Below are 20,317 nucleotides of genomic sequence, written 5' to 3' on the forward strand. Positions count from 1 at the left end.
TTTTGCTTTTGTGGTGACATATGAGTGGAGGATTTGTGCTTTGACTCCACCTCCAGTTCCCACAGAGCTCCACACTCAGAACAGAGACAGCATGCATTCTTTAAAAGCAAATAAAAGATCTGAGCTGTGTGACCTTGAGCACCCTTCTGCTGAGGCAGAGCCGGCTGGCCCATTAGGCAATCTAGGGTGTCAATAAAAAACTCTATAATGTTGAAACTACTTATAAAGTCTTAAAATGGAAACGCTCACACTGATTCAAATGGAAAGCAATTCCCAATTCAAAATCCATCCACCATTCCGTTTTCTATACGGCTTATCCTCACTAGGGTCTCGGGTATGCTGGAGCCTATCCCAGCTGACTTGGGGCAAGAGGCAGGGTACACCCTGGACTGGTGGCCAGCCAATGGCAGGACACATAAAGACAAACATTCATACCTATGGAATATTTGGAAGATGTTTTTGGAATGGGAGAGGAAAGAGGAGTACCCAGAGAAAAGCCATGCACACACAGGGAGATTCCAACCAGGTGTTCCTGACATTATTATTGTCTTTATATAAAAACAATATCAAAAGTTGCACATAATTTTTGTGCAGTTGTTGTATAGTTATCCCCCGTTTATCACAGTTCATCAGTTGCAGAAGTTTCCAATCTCACTTCATGACATTTTTTCATTCAATTAAATGTGTTTGTAGTTACAGCATAGAAACCTTCCAAATACACATTGGTAGAGCCCTCTAGACATGACATAACACCCCTATAGTTACATTAAAACTTCTCTTAACCAATAAAGTATAGTAGACATAATAATATTAATATAATATGATATATAGATATAGACTCACACATTTGCATTGGAAGAGTCACAGCATACTTCCTGTGGTGGCTATTGTCTAACAGTAACATTACTGACCCCTAGTGACCAGTGTAGAATACTACATATCATCACATTATGTCATCTGAATGCCTTATATAGTGCCTTAAATAAATTATTATTATTATTATTATTATTTTCATACATTTGTTCAAATGAAGAAACAGCAATGATTGCTGGTGGGAAGCCTCTACTTTTTTTCTTCACCATTGAACCTTACAACTTAGTGACTATGTTCTCCCTTGTGACATCTTCTTCACTTAATTGTTTTAATACCATGCCACTCGCTAGTAGGTGTCGAACCAGTAGCTCCTTTTTTTGTAGGATTATAGAAAGAACACTAAAATCATCACACAACGACCTAACACGCAACAGGTACCTGAGAAATCGGCAATACAAGTTTCAAATTCGCAGCAGAGCATTTCATTGGTCATAATGTTGCTTCATTAGAGTCCAGACCAAACAACACTGCTTTCTCAGTCACATCAGTATACTTCCTGACAGGCACAGTCTCCAAAGCACAAAGTATTACAAAGTATTCTGTTCTTTGTCATTCACAAACTCAACTCATGAGTGGTGGCCACTAGGTGTCGCCAAAAAGCAACACCCACTGTAACTTAAAGCAGCACATCAAAAGTGTGATTTATACTTCCAAATACAAAATAAGATCGTTAGTGACCCCAGAAAAATTCCCAAAGCATTTTTTGGAATCCCAGCTGATGACGTCCATAAAAGTTACACAAATAGCCGTGCTTTTAGTGTAGTCAGATTGAAGCAGAGCAAAATACAAAGAAGGATGGAGACGGTTCCGGCAGGTCCCAGGCTGCTTTGTTAAGTGTTTTCTGATCCCGATGGAGCATCCTGGTGAGCTGAAATGTTGGCCTCAGATCTCAGCTCAGAAATTCCCATTCGGATGACAGTAAGTCTGCTGAGACTGCGGCGGTGACTGCAGGAATAGCCTTGCATTGTAAACGAGTCTATTTTAATCATATTCCCACCTCTTCGTTTTGTTCCTATTAGGCATTCCCCCTCCTCTTTCCTTTTCCCCACCTTTGATTCCCAAGAAAAGTGCAAAATGTAAGTGACAGTCATTTCCGAAAGAAGGTCTTTATCAATTTCCTCCAAATAATTCATTGGTCCTAAGCGGAAGAGAAGAAATGGCTGTGTGCTCCAGGCTCAATCAGTCTGCCTCTTAGCGAGCTCGAGTCCATTTGTCCCACATGCTGAACTCTGGCGCCAGCAGCACTTCACGTGGAATTGCTGCTGGGTGGCAGGGGCGCCCGTGCCAAGACCGCCCCGCTTGGCTTTTGTGTGAGGCCCAGGAAAAAGTTGTGCCACACAGGAGAGAGCGGAATGTCGGCAGCTGTGGGGAGCAGATGGTCGGAGGTTACAGGCACAGGCCTTTAGGGACGTGACGGCTTTGCCCCCCCAGGGTCTGCATACATAACGCTCTTCACAGAAAGTATGCTCGGGCCTCACGCGACATTGTGGAAAATTCTTTGTTTCGACAATGCCCCCCCTCCCCCCCTGCAGTTGTTTAGTGTAACTTGTTAAATAGTGTTAAATGTTAAATAGTGAATATTGCTCCAATGTCTAAAGTTTCAAGCTCAAACAGCAAAGGCAAAAACAAACAAATATGAAAGCCAATTTTGTTAAGCACTTGATGTCGCACCCGAGATGTCAACACCATCCATTCCGGTTGACCTTTGAACCCTGACTTACAGTGGTGTGAAAAAGTGTGTGTCCTCGTCCTGATGTTCGTCACACTTTAATGTTGCAGACTCAAAGAAATGTACAGTGCATCCGGAAAGTATTCACAGCGCTTCACTTTTTCTACATCTTGTCATGTTACAGCCTCATTCCAAACTGAATTAAATTAATCTCTTACCTCAAAATTCTACACAAAATACTCCATTATGACAATGTGAAAAAAGTTTTTTTTGACATGTTTTGAATTTATTAAAAATAGAAAACGAAAAAAATCACATTTACATAAGTATTCACAGCCTTTGCCATGAAGCTCAAAATTGAGCTCAGGTGCATCTTTTTTCCACTGATCATCCTTGAGATCTTTCTACAGCTTAATTGGAGTCCACCTGCAGTAAATTCAGTTGATTGGACATGATTTGGAAATATAATAACTGTCTATATAATGTCCCACAGTTGACTGTGCATGTCAGAGCACAAACACCAAGCATGAAGTCAAAAGAACTGTCTGTAGACCTGCGAGACAGGATTGTCTTGAGGCACAAATCTGGGGAAGGATACAGAAACATTTCTGCTGCTTTGAAGGTCCCAATGAGCACAGTGGCCTCCATTATTCGTAAATGGAAGACGTTTGGAACCACCAGGACTCTTCCTAGAGCTGGCCGGCCTTCTAAACTGAGCGATCGGGGAAGAAGGGCCTTAGTCAGGGAGGTGACCAAGGCCCCGATGGTCACTCTGTCAGAGCTCCAGCGTTCCTCTGTGGAGAGAGGAGAGCCTTCCAGAAGGACAACCATCTCTGCAGCAATCCACCAATCAGGCCTGTATGGTAGAGTGGCCAGACGAAAGCCATCAGACCAGAGAATTTTGTTTCTCATGGTCTGAGAGTCATTCAGGTGCTTTTGGGCAAATTCCAGACGGGCTGCCATGTTCCTTTTACTAAGGAGTGGCTTTCGTCTGGCCACTCTACCATACAGGCCTGATTGGTGGATTGCTGCAGAGATGGTTGTCCTTCTGGAAGGCTCTCCTCTCTCCACAGAGGAACGCTGGAGCTCTGACAGAGTGACCATCGGGGCCTTGGTCACCTCCGTGACTAAGGCCCTTCTTCCCCGATCGCTCAGTTTAGAAGGCCGGCCAGCTCTAGGAAGAGTCCTGGTGGTTCCAAACGTCTTCCATTTACGAATAATGGAGGCCACTGTGCTCATTGGGACCTTCAAAGCAGCAGAAATTTTTCTGTACCCTTCCCCAGATTTGTGCCTCAAGACAATCCTGTCTCGCAGGTCTACAGACAGTTCTTTTGACTTCATGCTTGGTGTTTGTGCTCTGACATGCACAGTCAACTGTGGGACCTTATATAGACAGTTATTATATTTCCAAATCATGTCCAATCAACTGAATTTACTGCAGGTGGACTCCAATTAAGCTGTAGAAAGATCTCAAGGATGATCAGTGGAAAAAAAGATGCACCTGAGCTCAATTTTGAGCTTCATGGCAAAGGCTGTGAATACTTATGTAAATGTGATTTTTTTGTTTTCTATTTTTAATAAATTCAAAAAAAGTAAAAAAAAAAACGTTTTCACATTGTCATAATGGAGTATTTTGTGTAGAATTTTGAGGTAAGAGATTAATTTAATACAATTTGGAATGAGGCTGTAACATGACAAAATGTAGAAAAAGTGAAGCGCTGTGAATACTTTCCGGATGCACTGTAAATATTTGTCATTAACAATTGCCAATAAAGCTAACATCTTTCTGGAATGGGGGAGGGAAGCGGAATGCCGGGAGAAAAGGGGAAGAACATACAAACTCCACACAAGCCATGTATACGTGGAGCAAATGGAAAGAATGTACGCAAAGAAACGTGCCAATCCAAATGAACATATCATCGGATTCCCAGGACTGGAATATTCCTTTCCCGAACCGATTGAGCCATCATGTACCCAAAGTTGTCAGGGTGCGTTCTTCTTCTATCTATATAAAACATCTCCCGAGTTTAAATATTAGATAGATATAAATATTAGCAAGAATTTGATCTTTTCCTGGTCTAATTTATCCCAGGTGCATTCTTCCAGCGCATGATCAAATATGACGTAACACGCAGCTACAGACGTTCCGTTTTAAAAATGGAGGCCAGCAATCGGCACTGGACTGCTGTGGAAAGTTTGTCTTTGATCCAAATTAAATTTCAAGACTGGACGGACAAAAAACTGTAAACACGGCATTATTCCAACAAGTGAAAGAAAAAGTCGAGGAAACTGGTATCACGTGATGTTTACGTTTTAATGGGCATGCCCCATTGACTATTCCGTTTGAGCGGCGCATGTAGACCAGAGATGGGAATATTGCTTTCCATGGATACCACTGTTTTCAGAAAAGTCATTTGGAAAGTCGAAAAACTCCTCATGCCAACGTGGAGATTCCAACCAATTTCTCATTTCTTCTTGTAAATTGTCTTCTCATAATTAGTATGATGTTATTCTCGTAAAAATATGATTTTTTTTCTGTGAATATTTTGTCAAAAAAGGGATTTTTTACATGTTTGCTGATTTGCTTGTTTGTTTGTTTTCTTGTTTATTGATATTTTTAGAATGTGCTGCAGGCCACGAATGGCCCTGCGCCGCACTTTGGACATCCCTGGTCTAAAGCCCCCCCTTAGCCACTGAGCATTAGCGAGCAGCGCCGGTGACTTTGTCCATGAACGGCCAAGCTGCTGAGGGTATAAAAAGCAATAGTAACAGGCAGGCATGAGTATGGGTGAGTAAATGCAAGAAGAAATCATCTGTTAAAATTCATTAGCCAAGCTTCTCTGAACACAAAATGACAAGACATTAAATATGTATTATTTATGAAAAGGCTGTCTAGTGCTGTTAATTACTCAGCCGTTGGTTCAGAAAAGATGATTTCAAATGGAAAGTGAAAGCAAGGCAAGACAGCAAAAAGAGCTGTTAGTTTATTTCACACATGGAAAATGGAAAAGCTAATTACGGGAGCTAATTTGAGAAGCGGCATGTCAGGTTTATTGACATCTTCTGTAGGGTGATGTGCTTTGATGGCCGCCGAGGAATCTGACAGCCGCTGCGACAAAGTAGTGAGCAGAGCTGTTTGATATTCCCGAGTTAAATTGTGCAAGTCAACCCCTGCACTCCCACCATCCAGTCTACATGCCCGACGTTCCTGATAATAATCATAATCATATCAACAATAATAATAATCAATGATGACATTACCATGAGCCGTTACCTCGTGGAAGTAAGGTGATGTTGCCATTTCCCAAGTTATTATTTTCCTTTATTATTTCTTCCCATCCATTTCACCTGTGGCCAAATATATATGAAGTTAGATATTTATTCATAAATGTAAAGCATGGTCACGCAGATTGTTTGACATTTCATTCGCACGGTTATTTGCTAAAGCTGTTGTTTTCTTCGCACTTCATCATATTCACTAACAATTCAATCTCACAGTTAGACCCACGGGATTCTTTTCTTGTGAGTACATCGAGTATTACCTGTACACTCCCAGTACTTGTACCCAGTACCCAGCTTGTCTCTGGTTTACACTTACTTTGCCAAAAAAGTCTTTCAATCGGTAACCAATTGCTCTTTCATAAATCGAACTGGTTTCCAGGGAAAGTAATTACTGCATTACTTTTGTTTAAAAAAAAAAAAAAAGCTTCCAATATGTCAAAGAATGCATCTCTGTGTGGAGTTTGCATGTTCTCCCCGTGCATGCGTGGGTTTTCTCCGGGTACTCCGGTTTCCTCCCACATTCCAAAAACATGCTAGGTTAATTGGCGACTCCAAATTGTCCATAGGTATGAATGTGAGTGTGAATGGTTGTTTGTCTATATGTGCCCTGTGATTGGCTGGCCACCAGTCCAGGGTGGACCCCGCCTCTTGCCCCACCCTGGTGAGGATAAGCGGTATAGAAAATGGATGGATGGATGGATGTACGGATGGATGGATGTACGGATGGATGAATGCTGGATGTACGGATGGATGGATGGACAGATGGATGGATGTACGGAAGGACGGATGGAAGGATGGATGGATAGATAGATAGATAGATGGACAGATAGATGGATGTACGGATGGATGGATGTACGGATGGATGGACAGATGTTGGATGGATGTACGGATGGATGGATGGATGGAAGGATGGATGAACAAAAGTAAGGATGGACAGATGGATGGATGGATGTACAGATGGACGGACGGATGGATAGATGTACGGATGGATGGATGGACAGATGGGTGACTGTACGGATGGATGGATGTACGGATGGATGGACAGATGGATGGATGTACGTATGGATGGGCAGATGGATGGATGTACGGATGGATGGACAGATGGATGGATGGACAGATGGATGGATGTACAGATGGATGGATGTACGGATGGATGGATGTACGGATGGATGGATGTACGGATGGATGGACAGATGGATGGATGTACGAATGGATGATGGATGGATAAAGAATGGGGATTAGCTATGCAGCAGCAATGACAGGCCTGGGGTGTCCAAACTCTCCAGTGAGGGCCACATGGTGAAAAATGAAAGCATGTAATTTTGCCACTATTTTATAAAGCAACGCATGTGAAAAGGCCTTTGCTCTCTTCCTAATTTCTTTTTTGCAACTAAATTAAACAACTAAATAATGCAATAACAACTAACTAAAATAATGCAAAAATGTAATTTTAGTCAATGACAACACAACTCAACACTTTATGCAGTTTTGAAATTGAACTTTTTAATATGAAGGTAGTAAAAAAAACAAAGTGATTAGCCTAAAGCTAAGAAGTGCTCGGGCCACCCTTGGCAGCAACAAGTGCAATCAAGCCTTTGTGATAACTTGCAATGAGTCTTTGTGAATTGGTGTCAGCCCCACTGGAGGCTTTTCCAGCATGAAGGCCTTCAGAAGGTCCTGCCACAGCATCTCAGTAGGATTCAGCTCAGGACAAAGTCTTCATGTGCTTTGGTGGACTTGCTGCTGGCTTTTGGATCAAGGTGCTGCTGCACAAGCCATGTTGCTTTCAGCGTGAGGTCACCCACAGATGACCTTCAACAGCATCCATGCTTCCATTTAGCACAGCAAACCATCCCAGACCATTGCACTACCACCCCCACATTTTACTGTTGCTGTGATGTTCTTTAAGGCCAGATGGAATGGGGCACTCACCTTCCCAAAGGTCTTGAGGAGCATCAATATGCTTTGTGGCCAAATGGAGACCAGCCTTAATGTGGTTTAGGACTTGGAACCCTCTTTGCCCAGGGTCTTTCTTATGGTGGTCATAAACACTGACCTTACCTGAGTGAAGTGAGGCCCGCACTTCTCTGGATGTTGTTGTGGGGTCTTTTGTGACTTCTCGGTCACTGCGGTCTTGGCCAGCCACACCAGGGAAGGTTTACCACTATTTCATGTTTTCAATATTTGTGGATATTGGCTCTCACTGTGTTTGGCTGGAGTCCCACAGCTTTAGAATTGACTTTATAACATTTTCCACACGGATAGACCTCAATTCATCGCAGTTATGGGCCATGTAGCTTTGGGGGTTTTTCTCTCTTAAAAATAAAAAGTTTCATTTGAAACCTGCATAATGTGGTCAGGTGTGTTGTCATTGGCTGATATTGCCTGATATTAAGTCACATGGTCACATGTCACCTTAAAGTCCTGGGATTTGAAGTCCTGTGTTTCATCATCAGTTTCATGTTGAAGTAGCCTTTTATTCTTGTCACTTATACAAGTACAAGCCAAATAGTGCAACCATCCGTCCATACATACATACATATACGTTGTTCACACACATAGACACAAGATTGGCGAGGAAAATAACGCAGGGTTGATGCTTCCTCCTAAGGCAGTCACCTGGCATAGTGGCAGGCAGAGCAGGATATTCACCCACCCTGATGATGTCAGGAACGGATGACTGCAGGACTCTCCCCTCAGCCAGCTTCGGTCGCTGAGGGCAGGAGGGAAAGATGGTGTGGGGCGGGTGGGAGTCGAGATAATTATCAGTATAAATGAAGCCCTGTGAATGATTCGCACTGCTGGGTCCTCTGATCTAGTCTCCAAGGCAACCTCAGCACGCTCATTTGTTTTGTAGATGAGTAATTACATCCAATTAGTGCCCAGTGAAAAAAGGAGCCCAAGAAAGGCCCATTGTTCCAGATAGATTGTGTGAATATTAATAACGGGACGGTCCGCAGCTCCCTGATATGATCGGTGATACTTATGCAGCTGTGGGCACAATCTGCCCGGTCTCATCCTGCATAACGGATCAGGTAGCCGCTGATGAAAATATATGGCTTTGGGAATGTTGGTGCGTGAGTGCCTGAGTAGTACTTTTGTCCAACAGGCTGGTAGTCTGCCAGCAGTGCAGCCCCAAACGTTGCACTAAGGCTCGCACACTACATTATTCTTTGTTGCTCACACACATGGAATACATATCGTTAGCTTTGCTAATGCTAATGCTGCAACATATTGAGTGTCTGATGGTCAGTGGATATACCATCGGCTAGTTAGCATAAGTAGAAGCAGGTCGTCGTGCACTGTATGGTGGAAAAAGGCGCTTTGCTCATTTCATTGCTTTTTTTCACATCCTACTACGGTAGTCCGTAGTCCAAGAAAAAAGTCCAAAACCGATGTCGCCCCAACTTTTTGGAGGGTTTGTGCACGGACCAAAAAAGAAAGTGTTCAATTCTGAACTGGATGAAAGTGCAGACACAGGACAGCATGCGGCGTCAATGGAGCTCTCCTTTTCGTCCTCCGTGAACCAGTCGCCTGCTAACCCACAGACAAACATGATATCTCCAAACAAGGGCCACATACTGAAAAATAAAACTTTGATATTTTCTAAATATATATTTTTTAAAAGGGCATGTCAGCTTTGGTGTCAGTGACAAAGCAACGTCACTCTTTTTTGCTGCTGTTTTCATTTTCCAAAACTTTGTCAGTTTTTTCACAATATTATGACTTTATTCCCATAAGCGTTTGACTTCATTATATAATTACAATATAATTATAATTTTATTTGAACATAAAATTCATTTGAACATGCATCAGATTACAATTGAATGCATCCCATAATCAGTTCACAGTTCCACATGTCCAAAAGGAGTAGGAAGAAGCAAAGCTTATTAAATCCTACCCCTCCATCTGGTACTTTTACAATCAGTAACTGTTACATTTGTTCACTTCCTGCTTTCCTAATATGGTTTAATTTTTTTTCATTATTGTTTTTTATATTTTATTTTTTTATTTTTTTATTGTTGGTCACATACCGAAGTACAAGGTGATATGAGCATCCAATGACATAATGGGTACCATAGTAAGTGTCAATATAGTGATATATATAGCACATCATGACTGGTTCAAGATTCTTCATCCTTGTATATAGAATTATAGTTTTTTCTCCAACTTAATGTTCCAAAAATGACTTGATTTATAAACTTTATTTTGTTCATTTTGGTAGTTTCTCATAATAATACTGCTTGTGTGGTATTGCACTACAAATTTGAAGTGGATGTATGTATTCATTCTTATTCTATCTATCTATATCCATTCTATCGTTCTTCTATGTCTCCTATTTGCCTTCATGTGTTGAAACAAAAAGTGTGTACAGGATGTGAGTATACCTAGTATACCTAGTACACCTAGTACACCTAGTACACCTAGATCACTTCTCAGTAATTATTCTTCAGTCCAGTCATATGAGAGTGAAATTTCACAAAAGAACCCCGGAAAGCCCGGTGCCATTTTTGGTATTCCATACGTGTTCCCGGTAACACGGTTAGTTCTGTTGTCAAATGTTTTGACCCTCCATTACAATGATTCCATTGATCCAGTCTTCCCTCATTTGCAAGGCCAATCAATTTTCTGTGACATTTGTCTAAGTGAACTAAATGTAATGATTGGCTCTTGAGCTTTGTTCAATGTGTCAGCCGTTATGTGACGTACGTGGGAAGCCTGCTGCATTTGGATCCTATAATTTGATGAGTGGGCCGACAAGCCCACAAGTGGCGAGATCAGAGTGCTAGAAAGCACTGGCGGGAGAAACGGGGGCCGCTGCTGGCGTTCCATTTGGCACAAGTGGACGTTGTCATCGTGAGTGGGTAGAGGTGAAGTGGCTTTGAATAGCTGTTTGCTCCGCGGGCCAAATAAAAACACAAACACAGCGGGCTGGGGAAGAAGGCGGTGAGTCCCTCCTGAGTAGATTAAGGCGTGAGGAGACGTTGCCTTTAATTGCCGTCCTTCCATGAGCAGCTTGTCTCCGATTAAGAGGACATGCAATAAATGTCAGCGCGACTTACTGCTGAATGCCATTTTCTAAACTGTTGATAATCCACCATCTGTGTCACAGAGAACGTTGTTAGAGTGTGTGTGTGGGGGGGGGGGGTTCGGATCACACTCGGGAACAGCAGTACATCGCATTCACTCACCTTATCATCTCATGCTGGCCGTTCAATTGGCGATTGATTTGTGCTTCTTTCACTCAGGTATGTCAGGAGACGATTTGAAATGAGAATGTATTGACTTGTCTTTTTAATCACGTTCATCTCATTCATGGCACACAAATACGCCAGACGCACAAAACCATCCGGAATAAAAGCACAAGTGGCACAGCTACAAGAGCAGTAAGGTTGGTTTTGAGGGTGACCTTGCAAAGGACAAAGGCATGGGGATCTGGACATTGACTTTGACATTGATTTTCCACAATGATGGAGTACCCCTCCCCACCTTTACTGTATCTCCCAGGCCTCCCCGATTATGGGTTTTACTCTGCGCCCAGTGACCAGAGGGGGGGCCCCTGCTCCTTTGCTGACTATGGCTCCCTGGGGCCCCAGGCGGCTCAGATGCTGCACAGTGAGCATGCCACCTCCGCCTGCAACTCCCCCCTCCAGCACCTACACAGCCCGGATCAGTTTAAGAACCCAGGTTTGTATCTTCTCCACCTTTCATGACATCATGACATTCCTCCCTGCAGAAGGGCTAACCGTTACTCTTTTGGTCTTCTTTTTCGATGATTGGGGGGAAACCGTCTTGCTGAGAAAATGCATGTTTTCCTCCTTTTTGAAAAGTTGCTTTGTGTTTCTTTGAGAAGTTGTGTACTTGCATGTGAGGTGCATGAGCACTGGTGATGTCAGAGACCTTGCCCGTGCAGCACGCTCTGCATCCGTAGTCCTTTTCAACTCTGAATGAACAGATGTGCACGCATCTTTTCCTCCTTCTTCCAAAAGCTAATGTGATGCAACAGATTGAATAAAAACGCCTCCTTTGAAAGACTCTTGTTCGTTACATAAAAGCGGGGCTGTCAAAAGGAACACTTTTACAGCAGTCGGTAGAACGTTTGGCACAGCCCTCCGCACAGTGTTGCGTCCCCAGTGACAGAGATTGACTTTATTCCCAGCTTAACACGCCGCCAGCAGCGCAATTCCAACACCGCACGCCGCGCCACTCGGTGCTTCAGATGTCGTGGCTTCACTCATTTCAAATTCTAAAGTATCTTAAAGTCGCGGCGTGATTTCCAATATGGCCCAGATTATATGCAACAACAAAATAAAATGTGATTAAGATGCGATTTCAAAAGACTGAGACCGTCTTACGCGACTCCCCAGACAGAAGAAGTTAGTCCTTTGTCCCCCCGCCATGTGGAAAGTACACAGGACCTCAAATGATGGACGTATCAAAGCTTCCATAGTTTGGTTTGAGAATCAACTTTGGAGCGTAAAGATCTGGCATCAGAAGTATCGATATTTTCACCACTGTATCACCTCATTCTATCACAAAATGGAACAGTAAATTATTGTTTTGTGGTTGATTGCTTGTCCCAAATATGCAATTCTATATGAAATATGAAATTCTAGTCAAAGTCAAATGCCAATATAAGGCACTCAGAAGACGCCTTCAAAGATGAAATGTAGTATTGTACACCGGACACTAGGTGTCAGTCATGTAACTGTAATGTTGGCAGAGACACACAAGCACCAGACCCTAACACGGGCAGCACATTACAACAACACACACAAGCGTAGGTCTTATTTATGTCTTATGATTTCTACTATATCCGCTAATAGGAGTGTCCAGGTGACTATAGGGCTGTTATTTCAGGTGTAGAGGGCTCTAATCATGTTAAATGGTGTGTTTGGCAGGTGGTACACAGGTTTACTACAAAAATATTCCATTTATAAATGGCAGCAATAAATATATTGCTGTGTTTTTTTAGTGGTCCTCGGCACTCTTAGAAAACTAAGAAAAATTGACAGCAAAAATGGAAATCTGAGCTGTACTTTTACACAAATAAATGGGAAATATTAAAAGAATAAAAGCTGTATTTTAAAAAGTAATTGATGAGAATAACGTGTTAATATGATATGTATATAATATATAATATGTCAAATGAAAATGAATGTAGTAGCATAACGCTGAAGGGGACCTATGAGCTGTAAAGGTGAAATGTTCTGTTATATGTTCAACCATGCCGAGGCGCCAGATAGGCGGTCCTGCATAGAGCGTGCAGACAGCGTGACCAATCACAGAGGAGTGGAGTAAATGAGGCAAATGCACGTAATCCATGTAAAGACTGCAGGAAGAGGTGCAGAGTGGGGAAGATCTAGAAAGCTTCCTGTACAGGTTATTGTGTGGATGTACACCAGAGGAGCCCACAACTCAAAAAGAACATCATAGCATAACAAAAAGATATTCTTTGCAAGTAATGGCTATTATGAAGAATTCAACAAGAATAAAGTAGGTTGCGGGAAAAGTTCTAATTTTAGGAGAATAAAGTCCAAATATTGTGGGAATAAAGTCATTATGTTACAAGAAAAACATTTAAAAGAATAAAGTTGAAAGTCATTTTTATGAAGTTAAAATATGAAGAGAAAAAAGTTGTATTTTATCAAGATTAAAGTCGATAAAATCGGGGAAGATACTGCTAACTATGCTAACTATGACATGTTATCATCACGTACGTGTTGATGCGTGATCACAGCATGGATATCAAACCATGCAACCTTGGTAGAGGCTTTTTCCCAGGACTTCATCCTCTCAACGTGTGTATCCCAATGACAGCATTGGAAGCTAGCTCATATGAACTCCTTCTGTCGGCTTATAATGCACAGAAAAATGTTTCACATAAGGATTGGGAATGATTCCCAAAAAGTGCACTTCCCCTTTAAGGTGTTGAAAACCATTTATTTAATGTTCTGGATTGGAAGTACCTGCATGTTACAGAGTTACTGCTCATTCCTTGCCTCCTCCCCTTTTTGCATGAGAGAGATGCAGTTCAAAATCATATCAAATCATGTCCTGGTTATCAAATACAGTAGGAATTGCATATTTCAGACATGATTGCAAATGGTGATTAATCATCATTCAATGATTTGAAAAGTAGGATTCCTTTGCTGAAGCCCTACTCGAAGCACCGCTGCAGTCGTCATCGGCTCGGCGGCATTAGAAGCCGGCAGCAGTGACGGCGCGCTGGTGACAGTGTTGACCTACGCGTGGTGCTCGGCTGCTTCGTCTCAAGAGACGTTAGCCTTAGAACGCTCCCACGTCGGGACTGCACCTTCACTAGAAGCATGAAGAAGGGGGGGACGGACGTGTGGGAGCTGCCGATGGCCTTCACAGTCCAAACCTCTTCTTAGTAGTTCCGAGGGTTGGTCGGCTGCCTCGGGTACACGCTGACCTTTCCTACAGCCCGTCTGCAACACGTAGCTCAGCAAACAGCAGACGCACGCCACGCAGTAGTGGTACCTGTGCTTCTTTGTGTATTATTATGTATTATTACATGTAGTAGATGTATTATCACAGCATCCTTTCCCTCTACACCTTTTCCAGTTTTTTTACTATATATATATATATATATGTATATATATGTATGTATGTATATATGTATGTATATATGTATATATATATATATATATATACGATCTGATAACCCACCATAGAGTGGTATATTTACATATTTACATCCTTATGTCATACACCTACAGTAGATATGCTAAGGAGTTATATGTGGTATATTTACATATTTACATATTCACATCCTTATGTAATACACCTATAGTAGATATGCTAAGGAGTTATATGTGTTATATTTACATTGTAAGTGTCAGATTCACGCTATGCTCTTTTTTTCCATTTTTCTTTGTTTTCCCGAAAAATTTAAATTTTAAACCTAAATAGTTTGATACATTTTCTAATTGTAATATTATGACTTTATTCCCATAATATTATGACTTTCCCAAATCTGTTTTCCAATCATTCCAACTTTTATTTTTTAATAAAAATAATATTGTTTTAAGTAAGTCACAGTATTTTACTTTAATATTTCACATCTATGTTACTAAAATGGCGAATGAATTTTCCTCAAAATAGTAGGAGTTTATGGCCATGAAATTACAACTTTTTCATATTAGAATAAGAAATGATAATATTGTTTACTTTATTCTGGTAAACTACAGCTGTGTTTTTAAATTTTGCTGTTTTTTTCCACATTTTTCAGTTTTTTTAATATTTCAGCTTTATGCTACTACATTGTTTTTCATTGTACATTATTTTTTTCTAATAATAATTTCAAATTATTATAATACAATTTTTCCATGTTTGCTGTTTGTTTTCGTAATTTTTGTGTTAAATGATATTTCTCAAAAGTGCCATGGGCCAAAAAAAAAAAAAAACAACCACGGCTGCAGAGGGAGGGGCAATGCTTACATCAAGAACAACCGGTGCACTGCATCACAAGCTCAACTCAATCAATTATTGCGGCCACTAGGTGTCACCAAAAACCAAGGACCTCCCTACTTGAATGTACGGGAAGGCATGCTGAATTTCAGTGAACTGGTAAATCCGCTGAATAAAATCTTTGGGGCGTGTTTGCCACGGACACAACACATGGGGGGGGGGGGGGGGGGGCACTGTGAGAAAAAATGAACGTTAGAAGTTAGTCAAGATGAGAGCCGTTACAGACCTTTAGTGTCGGTCTGGATTGTGGGAAGACGTTTTATGAGTCTGACTCGCAGGGCAAAGGTGGTAAGTCATCTTCAGTGTTTTTTTTTCCATCCCCTGAGTTTGGACCTGCAAATGAAGCCGGGGTCAAGCGTTTCTATTTCCCCCGGTGCCTTCTTCCTCTTGTCTCGCTCACATTTTACTCCTGAAGTTACGGCAGGAACGACAAGTTGACACACTCCTCGAAGCGTTAGCCCATCTTCTGTTTTTTTAGCCACTAATTGTCATGATCAGGTTGGACGATGAAACAATGCCGTCCTCCTTTATGCATGTAATGCTCACTTAGTGGTGCAAAGCATGCTGGGAGTATTTCTAGAAGTGTGTTGTGCATGATTGTATGTGAATGTTCCTCTTCTGGAACTGCATGTTGAGCTAACATGAGTAGAACATCATTCTGGATTTACTTGTCTCCTCCCACCTGAGAGACAAACACAAATCCAGTCATGATTTGGAGCACTTTTCTACAAAACGTAAAGACGCCATTGGATCATAAGGCGGTTCTGAGCTGCTCTGCTCCTCGCTGTGTTTACGTGCAGGCGCCAACCCGTCGAGGCCCGCAGCTTTCCACGGCGCCAACAGCCCGGGGCCTGTGGCAGATCTGTACGGGCCCAACAGCCAGGATTCAGCTGTGGGGAACTACATCAGCGCCGCTAGCCCTCAGCCTGGTTCCGGGTTCGGCCCCAGCATCACCGTGAGTACCTGAACCTTTGCTCAGTCTGACTGTACCTTGGCCGCAGTTCTACAAAAGTTACTTGCTAGCTAATGTGGTTCTTAGGCTACATTTCAACCAGCGTCCAAAATACTCACACACTGAAAGACCAAGACTGGGTCCGTGGATCCAACCTAATGGTCGGCCAATAAGTTGCAGTTTTACAGCTTAGTGGGTGTATAAAAACTAACTATAGTGGAGGTAAGTATTCCTAGTGTAGTCAGCACATCAAATGAAACCAAGCGCCGGCTAGGGGTGTGTGTGTGTGTGTGTGTGTGTGTGGCCAGGTCTCAGGAGAGAAACTAGCTCTCTATCCCAAACCAACAGGGAACTTGGGAATCTACAAAAACATCAACCTCAAAGTGGTTTATAATGAGCAGCCTTGGCCTCACTGATGTCCGTCACATCTTATGTTCTGACGTCTTATTCTCTTATACTAGAATATATTGGCTGATAGGAGTGTAAAGGTGACTGAAAGCTGAGATGCACTTTTTCCTAGAAATATAATATATTTCTAGAAAAGATATGTTAGCATATCTACGTGTTGCTTTACAAAATATCAAAGTGGCATCCTTTCATTTTTTTTACTGTGTGGCCCCCATTGGCACATTTTAAAAACGTTATTTGACAGGAAAAGTAAGCGAAAAACAGCAAGAAATGAAAAAACAGCTGGAATTTTGCACAAATAAAGTTCAAACTGTCAGGATGTAGGGACCCCAAAATATGCAGGAGGCCTAGCAGAAGAAGAGTCTTTATTATTCTTGATGACAAAACAACAAAGGAGCAACAACAAAAAACTATGGCGCGGCAAAAATTACCCCAAAAAAGGACTGGTAAAGGAACACAAGCACAGGTAAGGCTAAAGCGAAGGAGGGTAATCACGCAGCACAGCAGCAAAAAGAGGATGGCAGGCAAAAGAAGCTCAACAGGCGTGTGGCATGCGTCCAAATGGAACAATAGAACGGCGGCCCCCTGCTGCCACGGGTGGGCCTAAATGGAAGAAGCGGCGATGGAAAACGTGTGGCTCCTCCCATCAGGCGGACCAGCGTCTGAGGGGAGAGCGAGAGCATGAGCAAGGAGCAGACAAGAAAAGGAAAAACAGCCAAAGAGAAACCGATGACCTGCTCACCTGGCATGGGAAGGTGGTGTCTTGGCGGAGCGCAATACAAACTTTTGCATTTTACCCTTTTACCAGAACAACCAGAAAAATATAAGGTATAATGAAACATGATGTACTAGCATAACGTTGAAATTTTAAAGTCCTAATGTTATGGGAATAAAGTCATATTATTGTAGGAATAAAGTCATAATGTTATGGAAATAAAGTCATATTAATGTAAAAAATAACGTCATAATGTTATGGGAATAAAGTCATATTATTCTAGGAATAAAGCCATAATGTTATGGAAATAAAGTCATATTAATGTAGGAATAACGTCATAATGTTATGGGAATAAAGTCATATTAATGTAGGAATAAAGTCATAATGTTATGGGAATAAAGTCATATTATTGTAGGAATAAAGTCATAATGTTATAGGAATAAAGTCATATTATTGTAGGAATAAAGTCATATTAATGTAGGAATAATGTCATAATGTTATGGGAATAAAGTCATATTATTCTAGGAATAAAGTCAATGTTATGGGAATAAAGTCATATTACTGTAGGAATAACGTCATAATGTTATGGGATTAAACTCATATTATTGTAGGAATAATGTCATATTAGGGAAGGAATAAAGTCCTAATGTTATGGGACTAAAGTCATTAATGTAGGAATAAAGTCATAATGTTATAGGAATAAAGTCATATTATTCTAGGAATAAAGTCAATGTTATGGGAATAAAGTCATATTACTGTAGGAATAACGTCATAATGTTATGGGATTAAACTCATATTATTGTAGGAATAATGTCATATTAGTGAAGGAATAAAGTCCTAATGTTATGGGACTAAAGTCATTAATGTAGGAATAAAGTCATAATGTTATGGGAATAAAGTCATATTATTCTAGGAATAAAGCCATGTTATTGTAGCAATAAGGTCATAATGTTATGAGGAAAAATGTAAAAGATTGTTTTAAAGGAAAATTTTAATATTTGGAAAACAGCAGTTGATATAAATATCTAAATATGTAATAAATCAATATAAATATCTGCCTGTCACCTAAGTGGAGATGTAAATAGATTAAGTAGATTTTTATAAATATAACTTCCTTAGAAAATGACTTTACAAACGATGAAATTGTAAAGTTGCAAAGGACACGCCTGCTTGGAATGGAGGACATCAAGAAGGTCTGACCAACAGTTGTGTAAAAACAGTTCTTATTGTTATTGTATGTTTTTGGAGGGAAAGCAAAGCTGACATGAATTGTTTTAGGTCCACTGGCTATCTGCCGTAATCTGCTGGCGTCAAAATATTTGTTCTGAAAGATCAGGCTGGCGCCTTTTCAAGGCAGATTTAGCAGCAGACATGTTTTATTCTTTTCCTCTCATTGGAACAGCGATACATCATTTTGGAAAACACAACTTTTCTTATCACGTCGGTCATAATTTAGTCAGGAATTGTTTTATGATCAAGGACTGCTTTCATGCCACAACGGGATCCAACTGGAGTCAGAGGAATGCACAGGAATAATGCACTGGACTAGAAGAGGCGGCTTTTTTCTTTTTTTAACATTCAATTCACCATAGAAGAAGACCAAGCCAGGCCGGCGGGGCCAACGTTACAGCGTCAATCACCAAAACTTTATTTCACGAGTCAGCGGTCGACGCAGCAGCCAGTGGCCGCACTTTGGACACACCTTTGCTTTAGATGTCAAAACCCGTCTGCAAAAATCCGCGATGATTCGATCCGTCTCCACGTGCGCCACAATTAGAATGCAAGTAGCTGATGGAGGCGATAAGAGCCTAATCACAGCGGCGCCGTTCTGTGCTTGTCATTTCCAGCAACCTGTCAGCTAGCCTGATTAGCCCAACGCCACCGCCGGCTCCCTGGTTTATTACCTCGCCATCTAATCACTTATGCCCGTGTTTGTGTGTGCATTTGAGCTTCTTTACATGCTCGATGTATCTATTAGATGCTGTTCTTGTAACATGCTTGATTTCGAAGCGAGAGAGTGATCAGCGCACAGCTCCTTGGTCCAAGTCATGTGTTTTGCTGCCCTGCTGTGATGATCCAACTGAATCCATTGTAGCTTGGAAAAAGATGATATGAAAGATATGATACTCACTCCTCTTGCCTTGAAATGCATACTGACAACAGCACTAACTGTACACTTTTAGGGCCCCTTGATTGCCACAGCTTTTACAAACGGATACCATTGAGCAGGTGGCCCGCTTGCCATCTCATCAGAGGTATTGCATTCTGTTTACTGTGCATCTCTATCGTTCCACTTCATCTCATCAGCCGTCACCCTCTCCTCCACGCTGTAGAGCGGCCAGTAACGTGTGAGTGCGACTCAGCAGCCACGTGAACGCCAAGCAAGTGCACTTTATTCACTGGTACGGCTTGGGTTTCAAGTCTGACAGTGCAGCAGGAAAAGCCTGAAAGCGTATCCCGGCATGCCGCATGGATCTTCCATGCCATTCCAATTGTCGTCTTAAGTCAGTATTGGTGAGGCTGCGGGGGAACATTCTTACTAATCCAACAATAACATACAGAGAAACGTCACAGGCGTCTCATCCTGAAGGCAAGGTGCTTGTCACTGCCATCCTTCCATAGAGCGGGCTAGCCAGCTGCCGATGCCGACAAGCCATGTGCTAAAAACTGGAATAAATATTTGGAGTCCTGCAATCATGTATGCCGAGTGTGTTAGCCAAAATCTAACCCTAACGCTAATGCTAATTAGCTCTGTGTGGATGCCAGAAGCACTCTATGTAGATTTCCTTTATGACATACAGCAGTTTAACATTAAGCCCTGTAGGAATAATGTCATAATGGTATGGGAATAAAGTCATGTTAATGTAGGAATAAAGTCATAATGTTATGGGAATAAAGTTATATTCATGTAGGAATAAAGTCA

At 41.6% G+C, this 20,317-nt stretch overlaps 1 protein-coding gene across 7 annotated transcripts in view; it reads left to right on the forward strand.

The window, feature by feature from the left end:
- msi2b (musashi RNA-binding protein 2b) overlaps positions 1-20,317 on the forward strand; it is a 274,616-nt gene that overhangs the window by 247,124 nt on the left and 7,175 nt on the right. For 3 of the 7 annotated variants that reach the window (XM_058077480.2, XM_058077482.2, XM_058077484.2), the window contains 2 exons: positions 11,333-11,512; positions 16,120-16,274. In XM_058077480.2, coding sequence (XP_057933463.1) covers positions 11,333-11,512; positions 16,120-16,274 — 335 coding nt within the window. Of the gene's footprint in view, positions 1-11,332; positions 11,513-16,119; positions 16,275-19,577; positions 19,650-20,317 lie in introns of all 7 variants that reach the window. The other 4 variants (XM_058077481.2, XM_058077483.2, XM_058077486.2 and 1 more) reach the window with 3 other exon arrangements.

The sequence above is a fragment of the Doryrhamphus excisus genome, linkage group LG1 (assembly GCF_037039965.1).
Source record: "Doryrhamphus excisus strain RoL-2023G ecotype Guam linkage group LG1, RoL_Dexc_Guam_v1.1, whole genome shotgun sequence".
In the NCBI taxonomy this organism is placed as follows: Eukaryota; Metazoa; Chordata; class Actinopteri; order Syngnathiformes; family Syngnathidae; genus Doryrhamphus; species Doryrhamphus excisus.